Below are 24,118 nucleotides of genomic sequence, written 5' to 3' on the forward strand. Positions count from 1 at the left end.
AAATCAAAATGGTAAAAAATTATAAAAAAATTATTTGAATTTTTATAATTATAATACCATTCTTTCATATTTGATGTATTGTTGAATCCTATTTTTTTTATAATTTTATGATTTTATCTGAGCCGGGCTTAGACAAATCCAAGCTTAATAAATAGGCTTAAAATTTTAGTTGAGCCCAATCTAAATCCGGCTCATGAACACCTCTAAGTTTACGAGGCTAGAAGTGAATCATGTTTTTTGAACCTTTGTTCTTTTGATTTGAAAATTTTACCTATTTTTTCAATTATATTGCTAATATTTTTTGAATTGTTAAAAAACACTTTATGAAATTAATTAATTATTGATGTTACATATGAATTATCATGTGAATACCATTATCAACATCAATCATCCCGTCATTCTCTTTTCTATCTAATGACAAAAATTAGAAGTTGGAGGGCTAAATGATGCCGAAAAAGAAAAAATAACTTTTTTTTTTTTGGTATAATTTGAGGGCAAAAACTCAGTACTAAAATAAAGATAAAGCATTTAAGTTGCAACTACAGTATTTTTTTCCCCAAATTTACGATAACAGTGTCATTAACCACGCAAAGTTCCGATTCTCATAAGAAACAGAGGCTGGTTAGTGGAGAAGCAAATACTGCTCATCTCTGCTAATTTTAGAGGCTATTCCTTGGTAATTGTATTGTATTATAGCAAGCACGGAGGAGGTGCTTTACATGGTTAAAATTTCCTCCCTGTCTAGAACCATTATATTCTTGTTGGTCAGTGAACACCATAAACCACTGTTTACCTCTCAGAAACCATCCTCTAAGCATTTCAACCAAGTTCTTCACTCACTGAACCCTGAACATCCTTCTGTTGAATATCCGTATGGTAGATCATCTGCTGCATCCCTCACCCCCTCATCTGAATTCTCCTTTATATACCCTCCATTCAAATTTCTTTCTTCAATCTCAGCCTCCTCACCACCATCTATATCGTAATCACTTCCCTCCCCATCATCATCTTTGCCATTGAAACCACCACCATACTCATCTACTGCCTCGTAATCACATTCATCTCTTATTTCATCCTTGTATCCTGAGCTTTCAGAGCTTCTACCATTATCAGCAGTCCCTGTTTCTAATAAGGCTACTTCATCTCCATTCCAAGCATTCATTCCACAACTTCTGGATGATTTCCCCATGATTTCCTTCCGGCTCTCTCCCTCACCAGCACTCTCAACCATTCTATTTGCCACTTTTGGCCTTCTGCTGCTTCGTCGACCATGGTTACGCCCTCCCTGCCGATGTGACCGTGATTTCCATTCCACTACTGGCCTTAATCTCCCACTCTTTGCAGTTGCAATCCTCTCTCTAGATCCAGATCTAGAATTAGCAGGCCTTCTCTGATATCTTCCACCACATATGACTCCAAGTCCCCTCCTACGAACTTCCCCGCGGCCAGAACCAGAAAATCCTATCCCTACATCATCCCAGCTTGCTTTTTGTAGATACTTTACTTGATTTGGAGTCTGCATTGTCTCATCATCTTGGTGGTTCTTCACAAAAGCATACTTAGATGGGGGAAGTTCCTTGAAAGAAAACAGAAAAAATTGAGAACAATTAGTTTCAAGCGTCATAAGAAAAACAAAAAACAATTGTACTATATATTATTTCAAATATAACTGACAATTCTTCAAGATACATCCAACAAATGCCCAACTCTTGGAGGTTAAATGTGGTACTCACGGTAAGAAGCTAAGTATATAGCAGGACAGAACCCCAAACCTAGCAAGTAAAACCCAGACAAGAGGTTGAATAGGTGAAGTTGCCAATTTCAGTTCAACCAGCCAATCCAGTTGAAAAAATTACTTAAATACAAAATACATTATTTTAATAATTGAATACGTATTAAATATAGTAAATATTTAACCAAAAAAACATTTGGTTTAATGATACAGTATTTGATTAAAAAAAAGTTTAAGAGTTCAAGTCTTATCAATTATTAAAAGTGAACCTAAACTGGTTTAATTACTAATTATGTTGGGTTTAACTAGTTCACTGAAAAGCTGGATAATGAAAAGATGAGGATTAGTAAAAAACTTAACTCAGGTCAAAAGGAAATGAGGATTAGTAGAAATTCATTTATATTTTGTTGATTTGAGAAAAAATGAAAAGACGGAAAGTGATTCAAACCCAACTCAAACACATGCACCAGCCTTGAGCCAAATGCTTGGGTGTCCTTTCAGGTGGAAATTTCAAGTTTGTGCCATATTGCTTTTCCTTGTACCAAAAGAAAATTGTATACTTATAAAAGAGCATTTTCACAATGCTAATCCATGCCAAAAGGAATCCAAATCTCATCATTCTTCTATTTATTGAGGATATTATTTTCTGCTTTATATATTCATGAATTAATCACAATGCAAAAGGCAGTGCTTACCATAAATCCTTCAGCTCCCCTGTCCCTCTTAGTCTCTGCCCCCTGGGTAAGTGTGTAGGAGATAGCCGCATTGAATTCCATAAGCCTCAGAGCCACAGCAGCTGTTGTTTTTGGAATCCATGGAAGTACAGGAACAGCCTCAAGATTGAAAGAATAATCAACATGATGTCCTGACAGGTTAGATGGAGACAGTACTTCACTTGTAGTCTCAAATTTTGAGGATAAATAATCCCTCCTGATGGAACTTTCCAGCAGTGTCAAGATCTAAAATGGGCACAAGAGTAAGTAACCCAACTTCTTAACAAAAACAAAAGATTAGGAAAGAAACAAGAAACACCCTGCCGATTCAGCATGTCTTTGCAAAAGGATTAGAATGACACATTATTACTAAATGATATGGAACTAAAGCTTGCATGACAGAAGCCATTTAAGTAGAATAGAAAACAATTACCAAGATCCTACACCTTTTCCATTAAGCTTAGGTTTTCACACCTGGTGAGCTTGTATCAAATAAAAGAAACAACAATTGTAAGGCTTCAAATCCCGCATTCTCCTCTTCGCTTCTAATTTCTCCTAGCTCTATGTTCCTTTTATCCCGTTATTGCCTTCTTCTCTTCCCTTTCACTTTCATGTCCAATCTTATCATTTTCTTTTGAATCTTCTCAATACCAAGAATTTATTCCTTATCCATTTCGAACAAGAGAAAGTAATGCCATGCAGAGCAACAGTTAGATGACGGGTACTCTTCTTTCTTGGTTATGAACCAATAACAGTGAGGGAACTTTTAAAGTTAAGAGATGATTAACACAATAAATGCGCCTGGCACACAAACCTGAAGAAGCTCTTCAGCTGTTGTTGAAGAGTCCAGCTTCATACCCCAAGAATTTCGGTAGTCCTCAGTCCAAGTGGATTGAAGAGCTTCGAATGGAATAGAAACCTGCAAGAGGACAATGCTAAGCCGCAAAGATATTGGATAATAAATACTTAAAAGATATTGTCATGGCTTATGGTTATAACTGCAATCAGAGGTCCGTCATTTATGAATCAAATAAACTGCCCAAAAAGAGCACGACATTCTAAAATAAAGGAAGTAAAAGCTCAGAAACTAGAAGGGACTCCTTAGACCACTTGTCACCCTATACTTGCCTTTTCATTTTGTCAATGAGCTCAAGCTACAAGAATGCCTAGGTCATAAACCCATATTTATGATTTTAACTAACCAAAAATCCCTCTTCACTACCTTTCTCTCAAATCTAAGGAGAGGTGCAAATGAGAAGGCACGGACCTCAAGCAAAGCTAATTGAAGTTTAATCAATCTGATTCTCATAGGAGAAAACACTGAACCATCCAAAGCAAGTTCAGCACCCATTTGCATTTTCTGTGCACACTGAGCCACATGTTCAGAAAATATTAATGCACTCTTAGAGGCAATATAGGTCGTATGGCAAGAAGGGCAGTGATTGTCTTTAACAAAATAAACATTGAAGCAAGAATCGCATACACCCAGAAGCTCTTTGCACATTCTCTCCCCATATTTCGTGACAGAAAATGTCAACGAACTAAAACACCCCTTCCACATCCATTTCTCAAAATCTTGATATCTCTTCAGGGCATTATTTTTCTCATTTTCATCCCTGCCAAGCTCAATTGAAAAAGATGATGTCTCTGGCATATCAGAATCAGACCCACATAAAATGCTACTAGGACTTTCAGAATAGACACTCCAATCAAGGCCTGAAGCCATTTCATTAGCTTTTTGCTTAGCCGTGTCTCCTTTCTGCCTCTCATTGACATGCAGCTTATTCCGTGCAACAGCTTCCTTAAAGGACATCTCAATCTTCAGCAACATTGCATGCAAGAGGGATTCCCTGATCCCACGCACATCCAAAGATGACAACAGAGCACCAAAACCCTGCATGCATAGAGGAAAAAGAGGAAATTGAACACACAAAAGCAACTAACATATGTAAGGCAACAAAACATGCATCAAAAAACATATACAGCAGTGTCAGAATTTAAAAGCTGTTTGAGATGGAAATTTACTTCTTCAGTATCAATGAGTCTCCAACGACCATCAAGTAACTCAATGAAGATCCTGCCACAACCAGGATCGTTACAAGATGTAGTAGTAAATCGCCAGTATCTATTTCTTCTACGATCTTGACCAAGAGGTAATGATCTGTATGCATACATCTCTTCTGCCTTGTGACCAATATAAGATTTTAGCAGTGAACGAGATCTGTCAAGTGCATAACCTGGTTGCTGATATTGGAGATTATCTGGTCCAAAAGAGAAATCTTGCACTGGCAGGTTCCCTTCCGTAGACATGTTATTAAGACAATTCTGATCATTTTGTGAATTGTTTAAGCATTCTTGCTGCACAACATGATAAACAGAGGAATCATGATCTTTTTTGTCACCAATGATCTGTGGGCTTTCCCTACATTCAGCTGAAGTCATCACAAGTCTATTCTTCACTGGATTCCTCACATATGAATAATATGTCCTCAATACAAAGTCTTCTTTCATGCGACGTTTATCAAGTTGTGCCTCCGTCCAAATTTGCTTCTTTAAAGCATTTGCGGCTTCTAGGCGTTCCTGAAAGCAATTTCAATTTAGAATACATGAAGAAAAGTAATAAACAGATTTTATAAGTTGAAGAACAAATAAAATATAAAGCTCACCTTGAGAACAATGCGAATAAAGTTTCCTTCAATTACAATGGAAATCAAAGCAACAAGTGCATTAAGGCGTTCCTCAACACTTAAATCAGAGTAGTCCCCTTCCATAAGTCCTTGAACCCATAGTTCACCAGGGTTGCTTTCATCAATTTCCATATCTTCTTGACCAGCACTAGCAGCACCCGCTGATTGCTCAGTAGAAGCATCAATATGCTTTACCTTATCAAAACCTCCAGAATGTGGAGATGATAAACCCTTGCATGCATTCCCAACTTCAACTTGTGGGGTTTCCATAACACCACTCTCCTCCTTTCCTGAGATAGTTTCTCTAACAGAACTGCTTCTTTCTTCAGAATTGTGGATCTCTTTCTTTGCATTTATTTCAGCACCCAGATCATCAACCACAGGATCCTCTGCTATATCACTTTCAGAATCTTCATCTCTTTCAGCAACCTCAGCATCTACGCTTAAAAATTCACTTTTAAATACTTGAATTCTTTCCCTTGCTGCAGAAAGAATTGCCTCAGCATCAGCTGGGTCCTTCCTATATGGAGAACGCACACAGTATGTTGAAGGAGCTGTTCTGTCAAAGAGTTTTGTATCCCTCGAAAAAGCAGCAGCAATAGAAGCTTCCTGGGCCTTGTTTGTTGTAAGATCTCTCAGACCCGATTTCTTAAATTAACAGACCAAAAATACGGAAAAAATGAATACAAGAGAAAAGAGATTAAAGGAGTTTAATCTAGAGCAGCAATGAAGAACTGCATAGGCACCAACTTAGCTTACTTGGATCTTCTCTGCGACTTCCAATACTGTTAGGCCTTTGCTACCCTCAAGAGAAAGAATATGAAATGCAGCAAATTTAACAGTTCCAGGTGTCAACCGATGTCTAGATCTGCATGGATTAGAGAAACCCCTTTCTTGCATTATAGCAATGGCATTTTCAGCCGCTGCCCCATTTCGCAAATTAGTAATTATGTCTTCACCATCATTACCCTACATGGACACACAAGATAGATTAACAATTGTATGCCTGAAAACTAAAGAAGACAAATTTGAAGCTTGTTGATTGGCCATCATAGTTTTAGGTATTACCACCACAGATGTACTCTCATAAATTACACCCCCAAGAGTAAGACCTCTTTTTTGGTAAAAGATAACTGATATGCTCACGGGTTGGATTTTATTCTAACTGCTTCAACTAGACCTTACCTTAAAAATATTCATCACTGAAAGAAACAAAAAAAATTGCAGAAAATCATTCTCAATACCAATCAACTCAGACACATATGAATGTTGTATGAATGTAGATCTAAAACAGAAGGAAATAAAGATTAGACAATCCATATTGCATTCGAAATAAGCATAAGAGAAAAATAAGAAAAAATTAACAAAAATATACTGAGAGGGGAGCTCCTCAGAAATAGCATGCTTCATATAACTGTTTCAGAATTAGTAAAAACTCTTTCTGCTATCTGCCCTGAAGAGTAAGACTTTCTTCTAGTAACCAAAAAAAAGAAGGAAATTGATATGCCCACAGGCTGGATTTTTTTCAAACCGATTCAATAGACCTTATCCTAAAAATAATCATAAAAGGAAATGATGTATTTGAAGAAAATCGTATTAAATGCTGAATTCAAACAAATATGAATACTTTCCAAAGTGGAAAGAAACAACTAAAACAGGAGGAAATAAAGAATAGAAATGTATGGTGCATTAGAAATAAGCATAAAGAGAGAAAGTAAGTAAAAATAATAAAATACTGGAAAGAGAGCTCCTCATAATAGCATGCTTCGCTCAAAAATATTATATACAATAGTTGTACTCAAAAGAAAGATATCCCTACTACATAAGAATCAGATGAGAACTCTTTCAGTTGAACATACAGGCAAACAAGTTCCTATATGCACCAAGCAAGAAATACCCCATCTTTAACCTTTTCTGTTCACTAATAGTTCACACTAACCAACCCAGTCCAATCCAACAATAGTTGAGTGACAATAAAAAATATGGTTTTATCATCTGCTTTCTTGACCAATCATCCATTCAGCTAAGGAGTGATATAACTAAAAGCATTGTAAGATCTACTACAGCATTGAGCTTTCAGAACTCCATGGAGAAGCAAACTTTCAATGTAATTCAGAACTTCTCAGTAGCATTCCCAACTTGATCAGTCAAGGCTAAAAAAGTAGAAATAGCTTAAACAAATCGCACCCAAGATTCTCCTATTGAAGGATGAAAACTAGGATAGCTCGCTCAAAAAATTCAATTATGCATAATATTCTTATCAAGTAAAATACACAAGCAGTACTCATTACATAAGCAAAATGGCAACCATTACATTCAAAAGTCACAACTATATAACCAGACAAGTCATCACAACTTTAGTTAAGACCATAAGAATAGCTTGCAGTTCTTATTGTTCACTTCCTGATGTCATGAACAGCTGCTGCTTAGTGCAGCTGCTACTCTTTGTAGCAGACTACCCAACTTCTTTGGATGAATATGACTCTCATTTAATCAAAAAGGAAAATAATAATAATAATAATAATAATAATAATAATAATATTATTATTATTATTAAACATGAAAGCACAGATGACTCTTCAACTAAAAAGATAAAGGACCACATAACCAACTGACAAAGAAAAGCACCTCATTTCCATCACAAAGATATGGCTGCTCAATATTTCTTTTCTTCAGCTGCGGCCCAAATCCAGCAGACAGAGCAAACTGCCGCAATATTTCGGGCCATGTCAACACATTTAAGTGGCGTTGCCAGCTGCGTATGTCAAAGCCCCAAGCGTATGCCTAAATATAGGGTGTAACACAGGAAAGTAATGGAGAAAGTTTATCAGTAAGAAACGACCCTAACCATAAACAATTAATAGCTTATAGCTTACCCCTTCAACAATCTGTGGATGCCCACCTCCAGGGTTAGCAGCACTGTTTTGACTTGCTCCTGCCCCAGTTGAAGGTGTTCGTGCAACATCCTCAATATCTTTGATAATAGATCTAAGAAGAGCAACATGTATCTCACCCAACAACCTTGGATCCTGAAACATCCAAGAGAAAAAGTGCAGATCCATATCAAAGAAAATATGCTAAAAAGGATCATAGCTCCTAGTAGAATTAAATCAATACAAAAATCTCTTTTCAAAGGAGAAAGGTAGGGGAAAAAAGACAACTTACATAGTCATGAAAAGCTTGGACAAGCTCATCCAGAGTAAAAGGCCAAAGTCCAAGAACATCTGCAAAGGTAATTAAGAACCTCCAGACCTAAAATATTCATCACAATTCAAACCTTGATAAACACAATACATAGCCATACATTATAAATTGGCAGCTAAAAAGATGTGATGCATGCGCATAATTTCAAACAGAACATTAGAAAACATAACACAGCCAATAACTATCAACAAATTTTCATCCTCAATCAACAATAGTATAGAGAGTTTCGGCAAACCACCAAGGGGAAGGAAACACAACCCTTAACATGATTACACATATAGAGAAAATGATAAATGATAATGCTTATAAATGCATATGATATAAAAGCTTGCCCTTAGATGGACTTCACAATAACATAAAAGAACGGAAATTCAGGGTAGAAACCAGAAAATTAACCACTTCAGACAAGGCATCATTTGGTAACTTGGCCAATTTTCATGTTTTTACTTTCAAGAGTTCTATTCTCCTTTTTTTCTCAATTTCTGATAAAAGGAAACATAGCAGTTGTTAAAAGATAGGACAAGAAAATGGAATGGAATGGCTGGTTTGAGTAAGACATTTGTCATCAATAACTTAGTCACCATGTGTCACTTTTGACAATAAAAGGTGACACTGCTCATATAACAGGGTACTGTTCACAGCAGATAACAGGGTCCTACTTGTAAATTTTGTATCCAAAACAGATGGAAACGCTTTCTTTCTTTCTTTTTTGCTTCCAATAACTCTGAAAACTTTGTTTATCTTTTCAGGTTTTTTTTTTGAATTGAAAAACATGCAGCCAGGCATGTTAAAAAATAAGAAAACAAAAAACAGTAAACAGGATGCAAAATTTAACAAAAGAACCTTTAAGATTTTGCTTACTTCAATCAATAATCAGTAAACATATTACGTGACAGATTGATTAAATCAAACAGGATACTATATGATTGTAACTTCTGAATGACAGTCTCAATGTAATATGTGCACTTTCTGACGTGCTATTAGGCTTCAGTCAATTAAAGATCATCTCCTTATCAGGAAAACAAAAGGCCACGAAAATATCCTCTAAGAAAACAACTACACAAGCTCACCATGAGAAGATTCCCTACATTCTCCTCAGAACCATTCCACGGTTGAATTGAGAAAGGTCTCTTCAATTGCACTGTTTTGGGCGGAAACTCACACAGCTTATCTAAAACAGGAAAAAGGAAATATATAAAACAGTTGCCAAGCTGAAAACTCACACCAGGCAAGCAAAAAATACCAGTGGGCAGTCAAGGCATAGTCCCACAAGATTGATGGTTCAGATGTTCAAACTTTGGACAATAAACAAAGGTATGCAATTTAGACTAGTAACATACAAAGAAAAAATGACACCTTTTTAGCTGTCACAATTCAGACGATACAGACAGAACCAAGACCCACAAGCATTCATCAGAAGAGATTCTTAGTTCAATAAGGGAATCATACCAGTCAGAAGAATATAAAACGAATTAATTGAAAGAATCATGGATCAAATAAAAAGTCACATACTTCCACTAAAGATCAAAGTAACCTTCACTAAACCGACAGAACCAAAGAGTTTAAAAGATGGTAGAATGTGGCAAAGGAATATCCAAAAATAACCTACCTCTAAATATATCAAGATTTTGCAAGGCTTCAAAGCCGAGTGGCAGTGTTAAAGACAGCCCTTGGCTTGATGTAGCTATCTCCATGAGTTCCAAGTATTCATCCTCTACAGGTTCCATCGATTCTTTAGCTAGTTTACGAGCAATAGCTCTCTCATTAGCAGCTCTAAGCCTGGCTGCCTCCTTTTCTTTACGCAGTTCTTCTTTTTGTCGCAATCTCTCAGCCTTAGTACATATAGAGATATAATTATGCCCTAAACTCATATGCTAGAGTTTGAAAATACTTAAAACAAAATGCTCCAAGGCTTACTCTAATAGATTCTTTCATCAAGAACTTCTCCCTACGCTCTAGCTCACGCCTCTGCTCTCTCTGGTATCTCTCCTCCTCCCGATGCTTTTCACGTAGCAGCCTCTCCTCTTCCTTCCGCTTTTCATGTTCATGTCTCCGCATTTCTTTTCTTATTTGCTCTTCTCTCTTTACATACAAAAGAAGTATTAGTGCATAACTCATAAACCTCACAGACCAAGAAAAAGGTACACTAGTAAGCCAAACCTTTCGCTTCAACATATCCTGTTTTTCAAGCTCCCTTCTAATTCTTTTCTCATGGGCTTCAATTTCACGTGCAATTCTATCTTCTTCACCCTACAAAACATAGATGAAGATTCATGATATAACATTCTACGATTAATAGCCATGAGGGTACTTCATTACAAATAACAGTACACCTTGCGCTTCCTCTCTTTGCGCAAAACATCATCATCAAGACAGACCCTCCTGTCGGATGACACAAATGGACTTCCCAGTGCAGAAATTGGGTGAGAACCAATATTAGCATCGAGAGCAGTATTTGTTGAAGTGTTTGTTCGTGAAACATAATCATATTCTCCTGAAGCAGTAGGTAAGAGATGCCCTGGCCTGCTTTGTTGAGGCAAAAGATTCAAATTTGGTATCTGACCTGGAAAACCATATCCAGGTTGTACTTGTTCATTCCCAAGCAAAGATGAAGACCCAGCAGCCAATGATAAGGCTCTGGCATTTGGACCATCAGTGGGTAAACCGTAGTTTACGGATAGGGGAAATCTCCCATATGTTTCAGTTCTAACGGTGGGCTGCTCTAGGAGAAACTGATATTCACAAACAGCCCTCACCGAACCCTGAGGATGCGATAGGTTCTGTTAATTTCTTGTCATTACACTTCATTTTGAATAATGTAAAAGAGTTCTAGAATGATATACAGGTGAAGCTTGCCAAATCACATAATCAGATTATTGAAGAAGCAGCAGGTTAAATCAAGAAGATGAATGAATCAACAGAATTCTTTTCTATTATATCAATTGAACTTATTTAATAAATCAAGTATTTAACAGGAATATAATATTCAACATATAAAAGAACCCAAGACAATCTGAGACTTGCCCAAAGTCAAATTATGAGATACAGAAAAGTTTTGTGTGCGCAGATTGCCCAAAGTCTAGTTATAGTTAATAGGTAGTCCAATTTATAGTTTTCCTTAGTGCTAGTAAAACTAACAAAACCTAGAGAGGCAAGGCATTGCAAAAGCAACCATTATGAAGGAGAAAGTAATTGGGATATTCGCGGTTCCCTACCCATCTTGGATGTGAGAAGAACAAAATCTAACCTTGACTGTTTTTGTATCCCGTCGATCATATATTTTGGTCTCAAAAGGCCCCCCAGGTTGTTTCTGCTGCACTGCTGTTGATGCTCCTAGCAAAAGATATAAACATTTAATGGGTAGAATGCTGGTTGACTTGAAGTCAAAAGACAACAGTTAAACACACAAAACCAAAGAAAGTATGATGATCATTAAGTACATGGCTAATAATTTTATGTCACAGATTTGAGAGGAAAATAGAAGCTATTCAGGAAGAATAGAAAATCAAACCACTGAAGCTTAAAAGTTAACCAATCTAAACTCTTCAATAGAAAATGTATATTTGTGACTCAATACGCATGCAGATTAGACCATGCTTTAAGTATTGTTGATAGAAACCATTCCTTATTTAACTCCTTAGGGTTCTATCTACTCTTTCCTCTATTTTCACACATGCATTATTGCTTTTACCGGTAAGAGTTGAGACCAACAATTGACCTAACCAATGGAAGTTTTAACCTTCTTTTCAGAATTCCTAACCTGAAGCAATCCACCTCCGCTGGTAACTATTAACATGTTACAGAAACCTAGTGCAAGATGCTAGACGTTTAAAGCAAGTTGAAATCCTACCAAAAAAAAAAAAAAACTCTAAAATTAGCTTGAGTAGAAGATCCATGTCAAAAAGTCAAGCTTAATTTCAACAACTAGATTCACAGTTTTTGAGCAAGAGGAGAGCAATTTTAGTTACTTGCCTATTGGTGCGCCAAATGCACCAGGTGGCAAAGGATCAAACTCCATCCCAAACATAGGACCATCATCCCTTATAGGCTCACCCAGCTGTAATTCCGCAAATTTTATAGCCCGAAGCTCAAGCTCTGCCATCGAGTGAGGCATCTCGTAATACCTTGGAATAGTCATTCCAGCTCTTGGAACCACCCTTTTCAGGTCCAGCCCATGCCCCAAGAAACTGGACCCTCCTAATCCATGTTCATTTCCCGCCTCAGAACCTCCCATTTCTTCTCCCGCAACTCCAACAAGGTGAGCTGACGATGTGGAATCCTTCCTTTGACGCTTCAACGGCGCCGCCTTCCTATCCTTTAGCCGGCGGTGGCAGAACCACATCTGTAACTGTCTATCAGAAAGCCCCAATTGCACCGATAATTCCGCCCGCGTAGCTTCGGACGGGTACATTTCCGCTGAAAAAGCATAAATGAGCAAATTTACAACATATTAACCGCAACCAAAAAAAAAACATCGAGACAGAAATGAGTGAGAAAGTAAAACAAACTGGCATATGTTTTCTCTAGAACTTCAAGCTGAGAAGCGGTCTTCATTTTCCGTTTGACTTTTGCTTCTCCTTCCTGAGGCTTCTTCTTCTCGCCTTCAGAACTACCTCCATCTCCGCCACTAAGACCACCAGTCTCCATTTTTCAAGGTGAGAATAAAAATCCCAAGAAATTCAACAAAGGTGAAACAGAATTTCACTCTCTAAAACATTGAGAATGAGATCATGAAAGAGCTTCAACAGCTAGAAAATCAAAGAAGAGGAAAACACAGGGGGGATTCACTCTCTAAACTAGGGATAGACGAAAATAAAAAATGAATTTACTTTACTAAACTATTAGACATTAATTAGTACTACAAACAAAGTATTTCTCTCTCTAAAGAAAGAAAGAAAAAATATAAGGAGAAGCTACTTGTCTGTCTCTCTCAGAATAAAGAATCAATGTGGTAGTGGTGAGTGTGTGATTAAGATGTGCGGTTAGATTTCCAAAAGAAATACTTAAAAGATAATAGCCTTAGTGGTGTCGTGATGAAAATAGTAATGGTAGATAGACGAAAGCTTAAATAAAGGAAAAAGAAGAATACAGATGAAAGATGGTTGAGAAATATTAAAAATTAATAGTAGTAGTAGTAGTAGTAATGAAAACAAAAGGCGGAAAGGATGTGAAACAGAAAGACTATAATAATGATACTGAGCGAATGAAAAACGAGGAAGAATGCAATATCCAAGAACAAAACGCACTCTCTCTCTCTCTCTCATCCCAATCGATCCCATTGCTGGGAAAAAAAAGAGAAAGAGAAGGGTATTTGTCAGACCAGATCAATTTTGTCTTTGTTTTTCAATTTGAAATATGGGAGACTAACTTCAACGATACGGTGTTCAGTTTCTCTCTCTTACAACGCTGTTTTTCAGGTTTCTTATTATGGTGAACTCTCTAATTAATCACTCAACTTTTCACATCTTTTTAGTTTGGTCACTGAACTATGAAAATTTTCAATTTGATCATTAAATTTTTTGGAATCGTTTTTTAGTCCCTGTGCCGTTAAGTCTGAAACGGCTGGATGACTGACCGTTATAAACTACATGAATGGTCACTCAACTATGAGAGTTTCTCTGTTTTGCGTATCCAACTAATTTTTTTTATTTAGTTACTAAAGTTTTCAAATTTAGATTTTTAGTCCTAATTCTGTTAAGTTGATAACAGAAGTTTGATTCGGTCTTTTTTTACCGGCATAATAATAATTTTTCTCTTTTATATTTATATGCTCTATCAATTTATTTCTAATTATAAACAATCAATAAATTTAATCTTAAATATTCTTACTAGTATTTGGTACTTGAAAGTTTTTTAATCTTTTTTTTATTTGACGCTAGTAAAATTTGAATTTTTTGGCACCAACGAACCACTTTTTTATTTGACAACTTATGATCTTTTTAGGCCGGAAAACTAAAAACGTTGAGTTTTCCTGCATTAAATAACACTAGCTAAGAGCATAAAAGAATAGGCAAAGAGAAAAGAAAAGGCTACACTAATTATGATTATGTTAATAAATTCTGTAAATGTTGATTGCTAAATTTATTAGATTTCTTTAGAATTAAGACTAAATTGATAGAAAGTATAAATATTGAAAGGCAAATTTTTTTATTAGACCAATAAAAAGGCCACGTCAAACTTTTGTTATCAACTTAATAATAGGATGACAAAAATCTAATTTCAAGAACTTTAGTGGCAAAGCTAAAAACCATTATAGTTGGGTGACCAAAATAGAAATCATTCATGTAGTTTATAACAGCCATGTCATCCAACCATTTCCAACTTAATAGCACGATCAATAGTTTAGTGATCAAATTGAAAATGTTCATAGTTTAATGACTAATTAGATAGTTTTACCTTTATTATTATTTGACACCATTATTTAAGTTTCGAGTTGTATTCTCAAGGTTGGTCTTTTTCTCAAAGGTGAGATTGAAGCCTTTTTAAGGATTTGTATGTGAAGGAGAAGTTGAGAGTCCGCTGGCGCTTGGGGACACTCTCTTTAGAAAACTAAGTTTATGAAGAGGCTCCAGGTGGTTGGGGACACTCAATCGACATTCATTATGTCTTGGATGGAGTGCTTTTAACAAATGAAATCATTCATTCATTGGTGAAAAAAAGAAGGTTGGAGGTATTATTCTGAAGCTCGAATTCGAAAAAGAATATGAGGGCTTCATAGATAGTGTTATGGTTGCGATGGGATTTGGATCAAATTAGAGAGGATGGATATTGGAGTGTTTGACTACTACTCCTGTTTCTGTTTTGATATGATCCTCTTTCACTATTGTAGCGGAAGTTCTTAATCTATTAATCAGCAAGGCTGTCGAGCTTGATGTTAATTTTGGTGGTCTTGAGTTGACACACCGACGCCATCCTATTCTTAAACGGTGAGTGGACTGTCATGAAAAACATATTACATCATTTTGAGATCTTTTCAGGTCTTCATATAAACTACAAGAAATCCAAGCTGTTTGCATGCCATTGGTATGGAGGAGAGTTTTATAAGGGAAGTGGCTGAGTTATGGGGCTATGAAATCGGTACGTTCCTGGTTTGTTATCTTGGTATTCCGTTGGGTATAAATCCAAAGGAGGAGGTTTGGGAGCCTATTATTGCTAAATGTTGTCGAAAGTTAGCACCTTTCTTTTGCTGCTCGACTTGTCTCTTTTCTTCCAATGTATTTTATGTCTATTTTTAAAATTCCTAAAGGTGTGGTGTATAAGATAGATTTAATCGAAGAAACTTCTTATGGGGAGGGGGAGGGTTCGCTGATGCGCGCAAAATAGCCCGTGTGAGTTGGAAGAAAGTATGTACTGAGATGAACCTTGGCAGACTTGGGGTTGTGGATTTAACTACTCGTTACTCGTAATAATGCTCTCTTAACCAAATGGCTATGGAAATATGCCTGACAGCCAAACTCCCTTCTGAGGGATTTGATCTTTTGTATGTTTGCATTGTAAATACTGTGTTTATATAATTATTTTTAGTGTTTTTTTTTTGCATATTTAGTTTCAATAAAATATTTCATATGACATTTGCAAGTAAAACAAATTTGAGAAGAAAATGTGAACTATGAGATTGAATGCGCTAAACTTAAGTTGATCCAAGTGGTAAGAATGCATACGAAATTACATAATCCATACTTTATGTTTATGTTATTTTGTTTTGTTGTTCCTAGATTCTAGTAGGTGTTTTGTTTTGAATCAATCTAAGTTAATTATATTTGATGTAACAATTCTCTAGGATATACTTTGTATAAAAAAACCATGGTCATTAATAGAAAAAGTTACAGAAAAATATTCACGGCAAATTTTTCCTCTTCTTTACCTTTTCTCTTCATGGTATCAATGCACCTATCTCTTATGACCTTGCACTTGCGTATTTAAGAATAAAATTTATTTTATTAATTACGTCTTATCGAGTATGTGATCAACTCTTATTTAATAGCAACTAAAATACTCAGAAATAAATTCAAAATATAGAGAAAGTTACAAATTTCATATTGATGTGGAAGAAACTTAAAGTAAAGAGAAAGTTACAAATTTCACATTGATAGCTAATTTTGACGCATTTTTATATTCGGTCCTATCTCTTACCATATTTGAAGTTGAAATTTATATAGTAAATGTATAAGACACAAATCTTAATCAACTTCTTTTGACTTCCCATTTAAAACCGTTAATTTGGACAAAGAAAATTATAAAATAACATCATCATCCAAAATTTTCTAAAATATATATTTTAAAAATTAAAATTAAGAATATCTTATATATAAATTTGAAAAATTCTCAAAATTCAAAACATGTGTAAAGAAAAACTAAAAATGGCTCGATGCGTTGTTGCTTTCACTTTTATTTTCTGCTATGACATTAAGAATCAGATTCAAAATTTATAAAATTCTACCATTAATGTAAAGAATATGAATTCAACAAGTAATGGATTTAGTACACATTACACAAAATAATAAGTTAATTGCTACATAAAAATTCCAATGATTTAATTCAACTAAAACACAAAATTAAAAGACATTCAGAATCTCTAGCAAAGGTTTCTTCTTTGTAAAGAAAATCAATTTTTCAAGTAATTATAACAACTAAATTTATTTTCGGCATTCAGCAAATACCCAATATTGTAATTAAATTTAAAACAAAAAATCAAGGAGGATTTACCTTCAATGTTATTAAGGCACTTCTGGCTCCAAAAGCACTTCTGGAAGAAAAGTTGTATTAAACAAAGTGTTTTTAGTTGAAATTTTTGGCGAAGGAAAAACTTTTCTCCCAAAAGTACTTTTAATGCTTAATTATTTTTTTTACCCCTTCAATAAACATAGTACTTTTCCTTTTTTTTCTTGGTGCTTAATTACAAATGTATTAAAATCATTAAGTAAAAATAAAAATATTTTTAAAAGACTAATTACAAATATTTAATAGTTATATTTAAATATTTAAAATATAGTTTATATATTCTAATTAAGTTTTAAATAATTAATATTTATTGCTTAAAATATTTAAAATTTATATTTCATAAATTTAAATATTAACAACAAATTATAATTATTTTTAATATTCTTGCTAAAATTTAATAATATGAACTAATTTAAATATTATTTAAATGTATTTTTGTTACTTAATAATAACATGTCTAAAATGAATATTTTATTTCTCAAAAACACTGCTAAACACCAAACTTTTCAAAAACACTTCTCAACAATACTTTTCAAGAACATTGTTACCCCCGTAGCTCAAATCTCCTTTTTCTTCTTCCCCTTCCATTATCTAATTTATCAAAGTTTATAAATCTAAGGAAAGGAAAGAATGGATTGAAATATAAGGAAAATAAAAACACAATCAGAGCAGAAAGTGTGAACTTTGTCGCAATCCGGTTTTCTCAACCAAAATTCGTTTAAGAAAACTTCTTTTTTTTTTAAAATTTGTAAAAGTAAAAGTTTTGGGTTAATGATTTATAAAATTTTGGTGAAATTAAACTTGTAAATACTTGCCCAAATACGAAGTATCCAAAAAATCGTCAAAACACTCCATCAATCGTTCATCATAAAGAAATCAAACAATAAACTTTAAAATTTTAATGCATTGATACATTTAAGGGAAAGCATCAATGTTTTTTAATTAAGTGTCGATAGATGAGACTTTATATTAATACAGGCCTCCCTTACTGTCTTTAAATATATCGGAACATTAAGTTCAAGTTCCGACGCTTGACCTCAGAGGTACCGACACCCCATTCCGCAGCTGCAAATTTTGAGTCGAAATGAGCAACATACAAGTCCATATCAACGCCTAAACATGCGAGCATACCAGAACCGACATGTTTGTCACTCACGTACAAAGCCATAAATACAATTCAACCATCCAAAACGTCAATAACACAAATTCCAATGTATGAAATAACATCTCAGTATGCCCATTTCAATTGAATCGGTCCATAACCCATGCTCATCAATTCATTAAAAGAACTTAACAATTAAGAGTAGGTGGTAAGTGGCCGAACAAAATTTCTTTTGACTAAGTATTAAATTAATAACTAGAGTAATTTTAAAAAAAAATCAAAAACTAAAATTTCTAAGTGTTTGTTGCTTAGAAACATTAAATTTTCTGGTTCGCTTTTGATGATTCCATGACCTCTTTCACTTTATATCAAAACAAATAAATTAATATAGTGAAACTTCATCTCTTCGTACCCAAACGATAACTCTATCAAAATTAATCTAAAACAGCTCTAAATCTTTATCAAAATCATTTCCAACGATCGGGAGATGATTTCAAAATCAAAAACTTACCTTCCTATCTTCTCTTCTGATTTTCTGTTTAACCAACTGTTGGCCAAAATAAAAATTTCTAACTTCGAAACAAGAGAATGGAACTATAGTTTTTTTTTTTTTTTCTAATACGATTAAACGAAGCAATGGCAAAGGAAAATAATGTGGGTTTTGGCTCAAACCAAGTTTTACGGTAAATAGCTATTTGACCCTTGGACTATTCACTTTATAAAACTCCCTACTTTACCCCATTTGCAAATTAATCCTTATGCCCTGAATTTTCTTAATTGTCCTTTTTCTTTTCAATTCGATCCTTAGCCCAAAATAATACTAATTAATAACTAATTGTAACTCTAAACTTTAATTTCAGATATTAAATTCGCTTTAAAAATTGAACTTCAGTAAGCATTGCAATATTTTATCGAACTGAAAATTTTGGAAGTGTTAGAAAGCTCTAACTTGAAGAGTAGATGTTGGAAAGGAGTTATGATGTTGCTTCCATTGCTGCAAAAGTCAAAAACCAAAATTGAGTAACTCTTTTTCTGAAATAGATTTTCTAGGTTTAGAACTTCGTGGTTTTCCTTTTTTTTTTTTGAAAAAAAAAATCCAAATCAATTTCTAAGAGGGGTGATAATGGGGTGAAGGGTTGGGTTCAGTGAAGCAGTGAATCAAATTGAATAAACAAAAATAACATAAACAAGAAGAAGATAACCGATAGGTTGCACTCTCAACTTTTTTGGGTTTAAAACGATATTGAATTTTTAATTGTTATCTATTTTGTTTGGTATATTTATAAAAAATAATATTTTTAATTTTTATATTTTATATAATTTTACAACTTTTAAATAATGTCTCATTCAAAATGTTACGTGTCCCGGATAAAAGAAAATCAGAATAGTGGACGAAAAAAATTTAAGTATCAATGTGAAATAAAAATTTATAAATACAAGAAAATATCAAGTTCATGAACCAATTAAGTATTTTAAGCCTTATATTATGATGATGACAAAAAAGGTACTCTCTTATAATTAAGAATTAGGAATTAGGAATTAAATCTCATACAACTAGGATAAGTTCAGTTTAGTTTTGGTTCAACTTTTTGATTAAGTTCTCGGTTTTTTTATACTAATTTTGGGATTTGAGTTCTTGGACTTGTTTTGACAAAATGATATTTGTTTTATAACTTTTGGATATTTTTTAAGAAAGTTTCAAAATTTATTTTGTTGAAATCTACAATTGTTAATTGCTTTTAAACGAATGTGTTGAATGGAAGTGTCAGGCCACAACGACCACTTCAGTTGCCAATGCGATGAACAAGTAAACGGAGTAAACAAAAAGCACAAATGTTTATCTACACAATTTAGTTTTCTTATGTCTACAAAGCCTAGTTCAGTGAGTAATTTCACTATATTTAATTCACTATAAGTGAATTAAGCCCTATTACTCTCCAAGTATAGAGACCCCACTTTTGTATCTAAAGACTAAAACATTCACCTCTAAATTCTTCCTGAGTGTACAAGCCCAATTTTTAGCCCAAAACCCAATTAACCCTAAACTAAACAAAAACAATTAAACCCCAACTACCCAATTCCAAACCCACCTAGACCTAGCCTAACCCGGAGCCCAAAACAAGGCCCAACTGGCCCAACCCCCCTCAAAGCTAAGCTAGGGTTTCAGAAAAGAAACCCTAGCGCCGCAGCCCTCTGACCCCTAGCCCGGCGCCGCCTCCATCAGCACTGTCATGCCGCTCACCACCGTTGTCACATCGGCCACTTGCGCCGTCACCTGTAAAAAAGGAACAAAACAAAGAAGAAGAGAGCAAAGAACACAAGCAGTAGAGAATCGGCTATAAAAGCCGAATATGTAACTCTTTTTAGGGTCTCTAGTGATTTTTGTAACAAAAAGATATATTAGCAGAAATAAAAATTCAAGGTGACTTCACCTTTTATTTTCTCTGTTTTCTTTTATTGTTCATAGGTTTTTTTTTGAATATTTTCATTTCGATTTCATTTCTTTAAAATCTAAAAAAGGAAGGAAGAGGAACGTTACCTGAACACCCCGTGTGCATCGTCGCCGGAGTCCTATTTCGGTCACCGAAATCGGGCGAGGAAAGCGGCGATCCGATTCTTACTCTCGCAACCCCGAGACCATGAAAGCTTGGCCTTCAGTCGGTCGTTGAAGCAGGGTCTTAAAAACCCAACGTTTGAGCTTTTAACCGCCGCTGACGGCGGGGCCGACGGTGGCCCGTTCGTCTGGCAACAGGGGAGGCTGAGAGAAGAATGTTTTGTTTTTTTATATTCTGCATTTTTTTAAGGAAACTGAGAAATGAAATTTTTTGGGAAAATTGGGGTTTAAATACCCCAAACAAAACGGCGCCGTTTTAGCCCCTTCGACCCGCGCGGTGACCCGACCCAGGGGGAGGATCCGCGTGTTTCTTTGAAGGGTATAATTGCGCGCGCAGTCCTTCCACTCTGCAGCATGCTTCAATCAAGCCCCTTTTCGCTATTTTCTTTTATTTTTAATCTAGCCCCATAATTTTATTTTTGTACTAATTTAATCCATCGCAGTGCTGCGTTTTGGGAGTCTTAGTTTATTTACTCTTTTGGTCCCTCTCCTTTTGGCGCTTGTTGCAATCTAATCCTTTTTATTTTAAATTTGCCCAATATGTTCATTATTAGTTCGATTTAGTCCGCATTTTAATACTTTCATTATTTTAGTTAATTATTTCAATGTTATTATTTTTAATATTAATTATTGTCAGCTTTATTTTCCTTTTTATGTATTTGCTATTATTATATTAATATATTAATTAGTTTTATTTTATTTCCAGCTTTATTTTTAATATATGTATATTTTTATATATATTTTTAATATACTTACATACTTACCTTTTTGTGATACCTATTTTTATAATTTATTTTGCAGGTATACATATACTTTTAATATATACATATATATGTCAATATACGCTCTTTTAATTTTTATAAATATACGTATATATACCTACCTTTATATTTTATATATTTTAACTTTATACGCATATATTGGTACATATACAAACTCCTATTTTATATATTTTATGATTTGTATCGTATACTTATATCTACATACATATTTTCTAAATTTTTATAAGTATATATTTATATGTACATATGTTTTATATTTTATATAAATATATAAAATACATATACATATACATACTTTTATATATACATGTTTCTATATATTTCTATAATTTTATGTATATACACACATATTTTAATTTACATTTATATACATGTATAACCCTTTACATTTTTATTTGTGTTCACTATTTGTTTCATTTCCATTATTATTTTGAATGAAAGTTTTAATTTATTTGTTTATCTACATTGTTATTTTATATGATTGTAGGATTGACTTTTATTTATTATTGTTATTATTGCTCATATTATTTTATGCTTTTGTATTCACTATGATTTTGCCATGCATAACAATAATGTAATTTGCTTTCACATTCTTTACTACGATTTCGTGTTTTATTTTACTCGAAATAATAAAATTTGTTTCGAATAAAAAATATTTCGTGTTTAGATTCGAGAGAATCGTGCCCTAACTTACTGGGTTTCGATTTTCTCGATAAATCTAAATGCACGAATCTTTTCAAACTCAAGTTTTAAATGATCTCGGGATTTATAAAGGATCGTGTCCTAACTTACTGGCCGTGATCCCTTTTAAATCCAAGATAGTTAAATATCTTTTAAATAAGCATTTTTTCATTCGGGTATCGGGAATTCGAGATATTTTATTCTAACTTACTGGATATGATTCTCTTCCTCGATTAACGTGAAATATGCCCCTTTTCCCAAAAATTTTCAACATTTTAATACAAGGATCGTAATTTTAAAATTCTTCAAAGTTTTCAATTTTCGACATCAAGACATTAACTAATCAACTAGGTACCAATTTTGGGCGTTACGAGGGTGCTAATCCTTCCTCGTACGTAACCGACTCCCGAACCCGTTTTCTGAATTTCGTGGACCAAAATCGTTGTTTTAATAAAATCAAGCTGTTTATTAAAAACAACCACTTTTCAAGGTGATCCAATCACACCTCATAAAAAAGGATTGGTGGCGACTCCCATTTCATTTTTCAAAACCCAAGTCGACCCCGTTTTCAATCCAAAAAATGGTGTCAACACTGAGAATTTAGGTTGTAAACAAAATCTATTTACTCTTCAAATGCACTCACAAAATAAGTTCCTTAGTGAACAATAAAATGTTCTCTATGCTCTCATACAAAACCTATAAAACTCTCTCAATATATAGAAGTTTTCGAGATTTGCTAACATACTTGAGATCAATTTCAATCTACCCCTTAATAATAACAACTACAAAATATAGCACAACCACTATACTAATAAAGTCCAATATAAAGTGAGTTAAAGGAGATTCATTCTTCAAAGATATATTTAATGTGATCTCGATCAGTTCTCCATAATCTAGCGGGTTTAATTGTTTGATCTAATTCAGTCTAATCTTTAAGGATAGTTGCTTTACATTAATTTTCAAAGTTAGATTTGCATATATTTAGAGTATCAACACAATTTAGAGCCCAAAAATTTTGTTTTAATAAATTGTTAACTTCAAAAATAGCAAGTTAGTAGACTGCCATATAGACGATGGAAGTGATCACTTTTTACTAGCTCATAGTAGGTCACTTCAAAAATTTGCCTCTGACACTTTTCATAAATATTTATATAAAAACTATTTTTTCCAGTAAATAAAAAATCATTAACTCTTATATAATATTTTTTGAAAATATTTTTTATAGAATCATTGTTTTAAATATAAAATATTTATTTTTACACCATAAAAAATTAAAATTAATTATAAATAAAAAAAGAATTCAGATCATGGTTTTTTAACTTGTATACCATAAACAATTCAAATACCTTAATTCAGGTCAATCTCTCGGTTTTCTTGCTTTGCCCTATAAAGAGCTAGGGATGGCAATGGGCAAAACAAATAGCCTTTTACTCCTTCACATTATAAAGGAGGAGTCGTATATGGTGAAAATCTCATGTATACTTTTGGAACGAAGAATTCTTTGAACCAAATGGCGTTATTAATGGATTTAGGCTCAACCCAAAATCAATTATGAGGAGACCTTATAAAATTATTATGAAGATATACAACTAGAAATTGATCCCATGATTAAAGTTATATATTCTATACACAAGTAACAAAGAGCATATAAAAGCTTTAGAATATTATTTGTGATCACTAAAATGAGACTCATTCTTACCACAAACTTTTAATAATATAGCTATGATTCGTCATTACGGGCGATTATCTCTGCTATAGATATAAAAGAAGAAAAGGAAAGAAAGAGCATTGATTTGATTTTGCCTTATAGCCATTCAATCTTTATTACGTGATTGAGGCTCCCAATCAAATGACAAGATAAGAAGAACAAATTTTTGTTTTG

At 33.9% G+C, this 24,118-nt stretch overlaps 1 protein-coding gene and 1 long non-coding RNA gene across 7 annotated transcripts; both read right to left on the bottom strand.

Annotated features, from left to right (window-relative positions):
* Positions 1–527: 527 nt before the first annotated feature.
* LOC105764222 (homeobox-DDT domain protein RLT2) lies at positions 528–13,699 on the bottom strand. Of its 6 annotated transcripts, none has more exons than XM_012582736.2 (18): positions 12,845–13,691; positions 12,309–12,752; positions 11,584–11,657; positions 10,670–11,098; positions 10,497–10,586; positions 10,254–10,418; positions 9,946–10,168; positions 9,407–9,507; positions 8,298–8,384; positions 8,009–8,161; positions 7,761–7,916; positions 5,892–6,101; positions 5,112–5,780; positions 4,471–5,025; positions 3,713–4,339; positions 3,260–3,364; positions 2,428–2,691; positions 528–1,576 (listed from the first exon to the last, which is right to left on the bottom strand). In XM_012582736.2, exons 1-18 carry the CDS (start codon positions 12,981–12,983, stop codon positions 833–835), a joined length of 5,235 nt encoding a protein of 1,744 aa, XP_012438190.1. In that variant the 5' UTR covers positions 12,984–13,691; the 3' UTR covers positions 528–832. The 6 variants fall into 6 exon arrangements, 5 of the variants coding, with proteins under 5 accessions (XP_012438190.1, XP_052480856.1, XP_012438189.1 ...); XM_052624896.1 differs by having other exon boundaries at positions 9,425–9,507; positions 11,584–11,669; XM_012582735.2 differs by having other exon boundaries at positions 11,584–11,669; positions 12,845–13,690.
* A 6,277-nt stretch (positions 13,700–19,976) lies between these two features.
* Positions 19,977–21,111, bottom strand: LOC105762481 (uncharacterized). Its single transcript, XR_001123927.2, has 2 exons — positions 20,699–21,111; positions 19,977–20,434 (listed from the first exon to the last, which is right to left on the bottom strand). It is a non-coding gene; the product is annotated as an uncharacterized LOC105762481 (long non-coding RNA).
* Positions 21,112–24,118: the final 3,007 nt, after the last annotated feature.

The sequence above is a fragment of the Gossypium raimondii genome, chromosome 12 (assembly GCF_025698545.1).
Source record: "Gossypium raimondii isolate GPD5lz chromosome 12, ASM2569854v1, whole genome shotgun sequence".
In the NCBI taxonomy this organism is placed as follows: Eukaryota; Viridiplantae; Streptophyta; class Magnoliopsida; order Malvales; family Malvaceae; genus Gossypium; species Gossypium raimondii.

What these genes read in the sequence shown, in the direction of transcription:
- LOC105764222 (XM_012582735.2), bottom strand. Translation starts at nt 12,983, where the DNA reads ATGGAGACTGGTGGTCTTAGTGGCGGAGATGGAGGTAGTTCTGAAGGC. An exon ending in AAGTCGCAGAGAAGATCCAA is followed by an intron (nt 5,781 to 5,891) that starts GTAAGCTAAGTT and finishes TGTTAATTTAAG; the next exon opens with AAATCGGGTCTGAGAGATCT. An exon ending in CAGCTGAAGAGCTTCTTCAG is followed by an intron (nt 2,692 to 3,259) that starts GTTTGTGTGCCA and finishes TGCCCATTTTAG; the next exon opens with ATCTTGACACTGCTGGAAAG.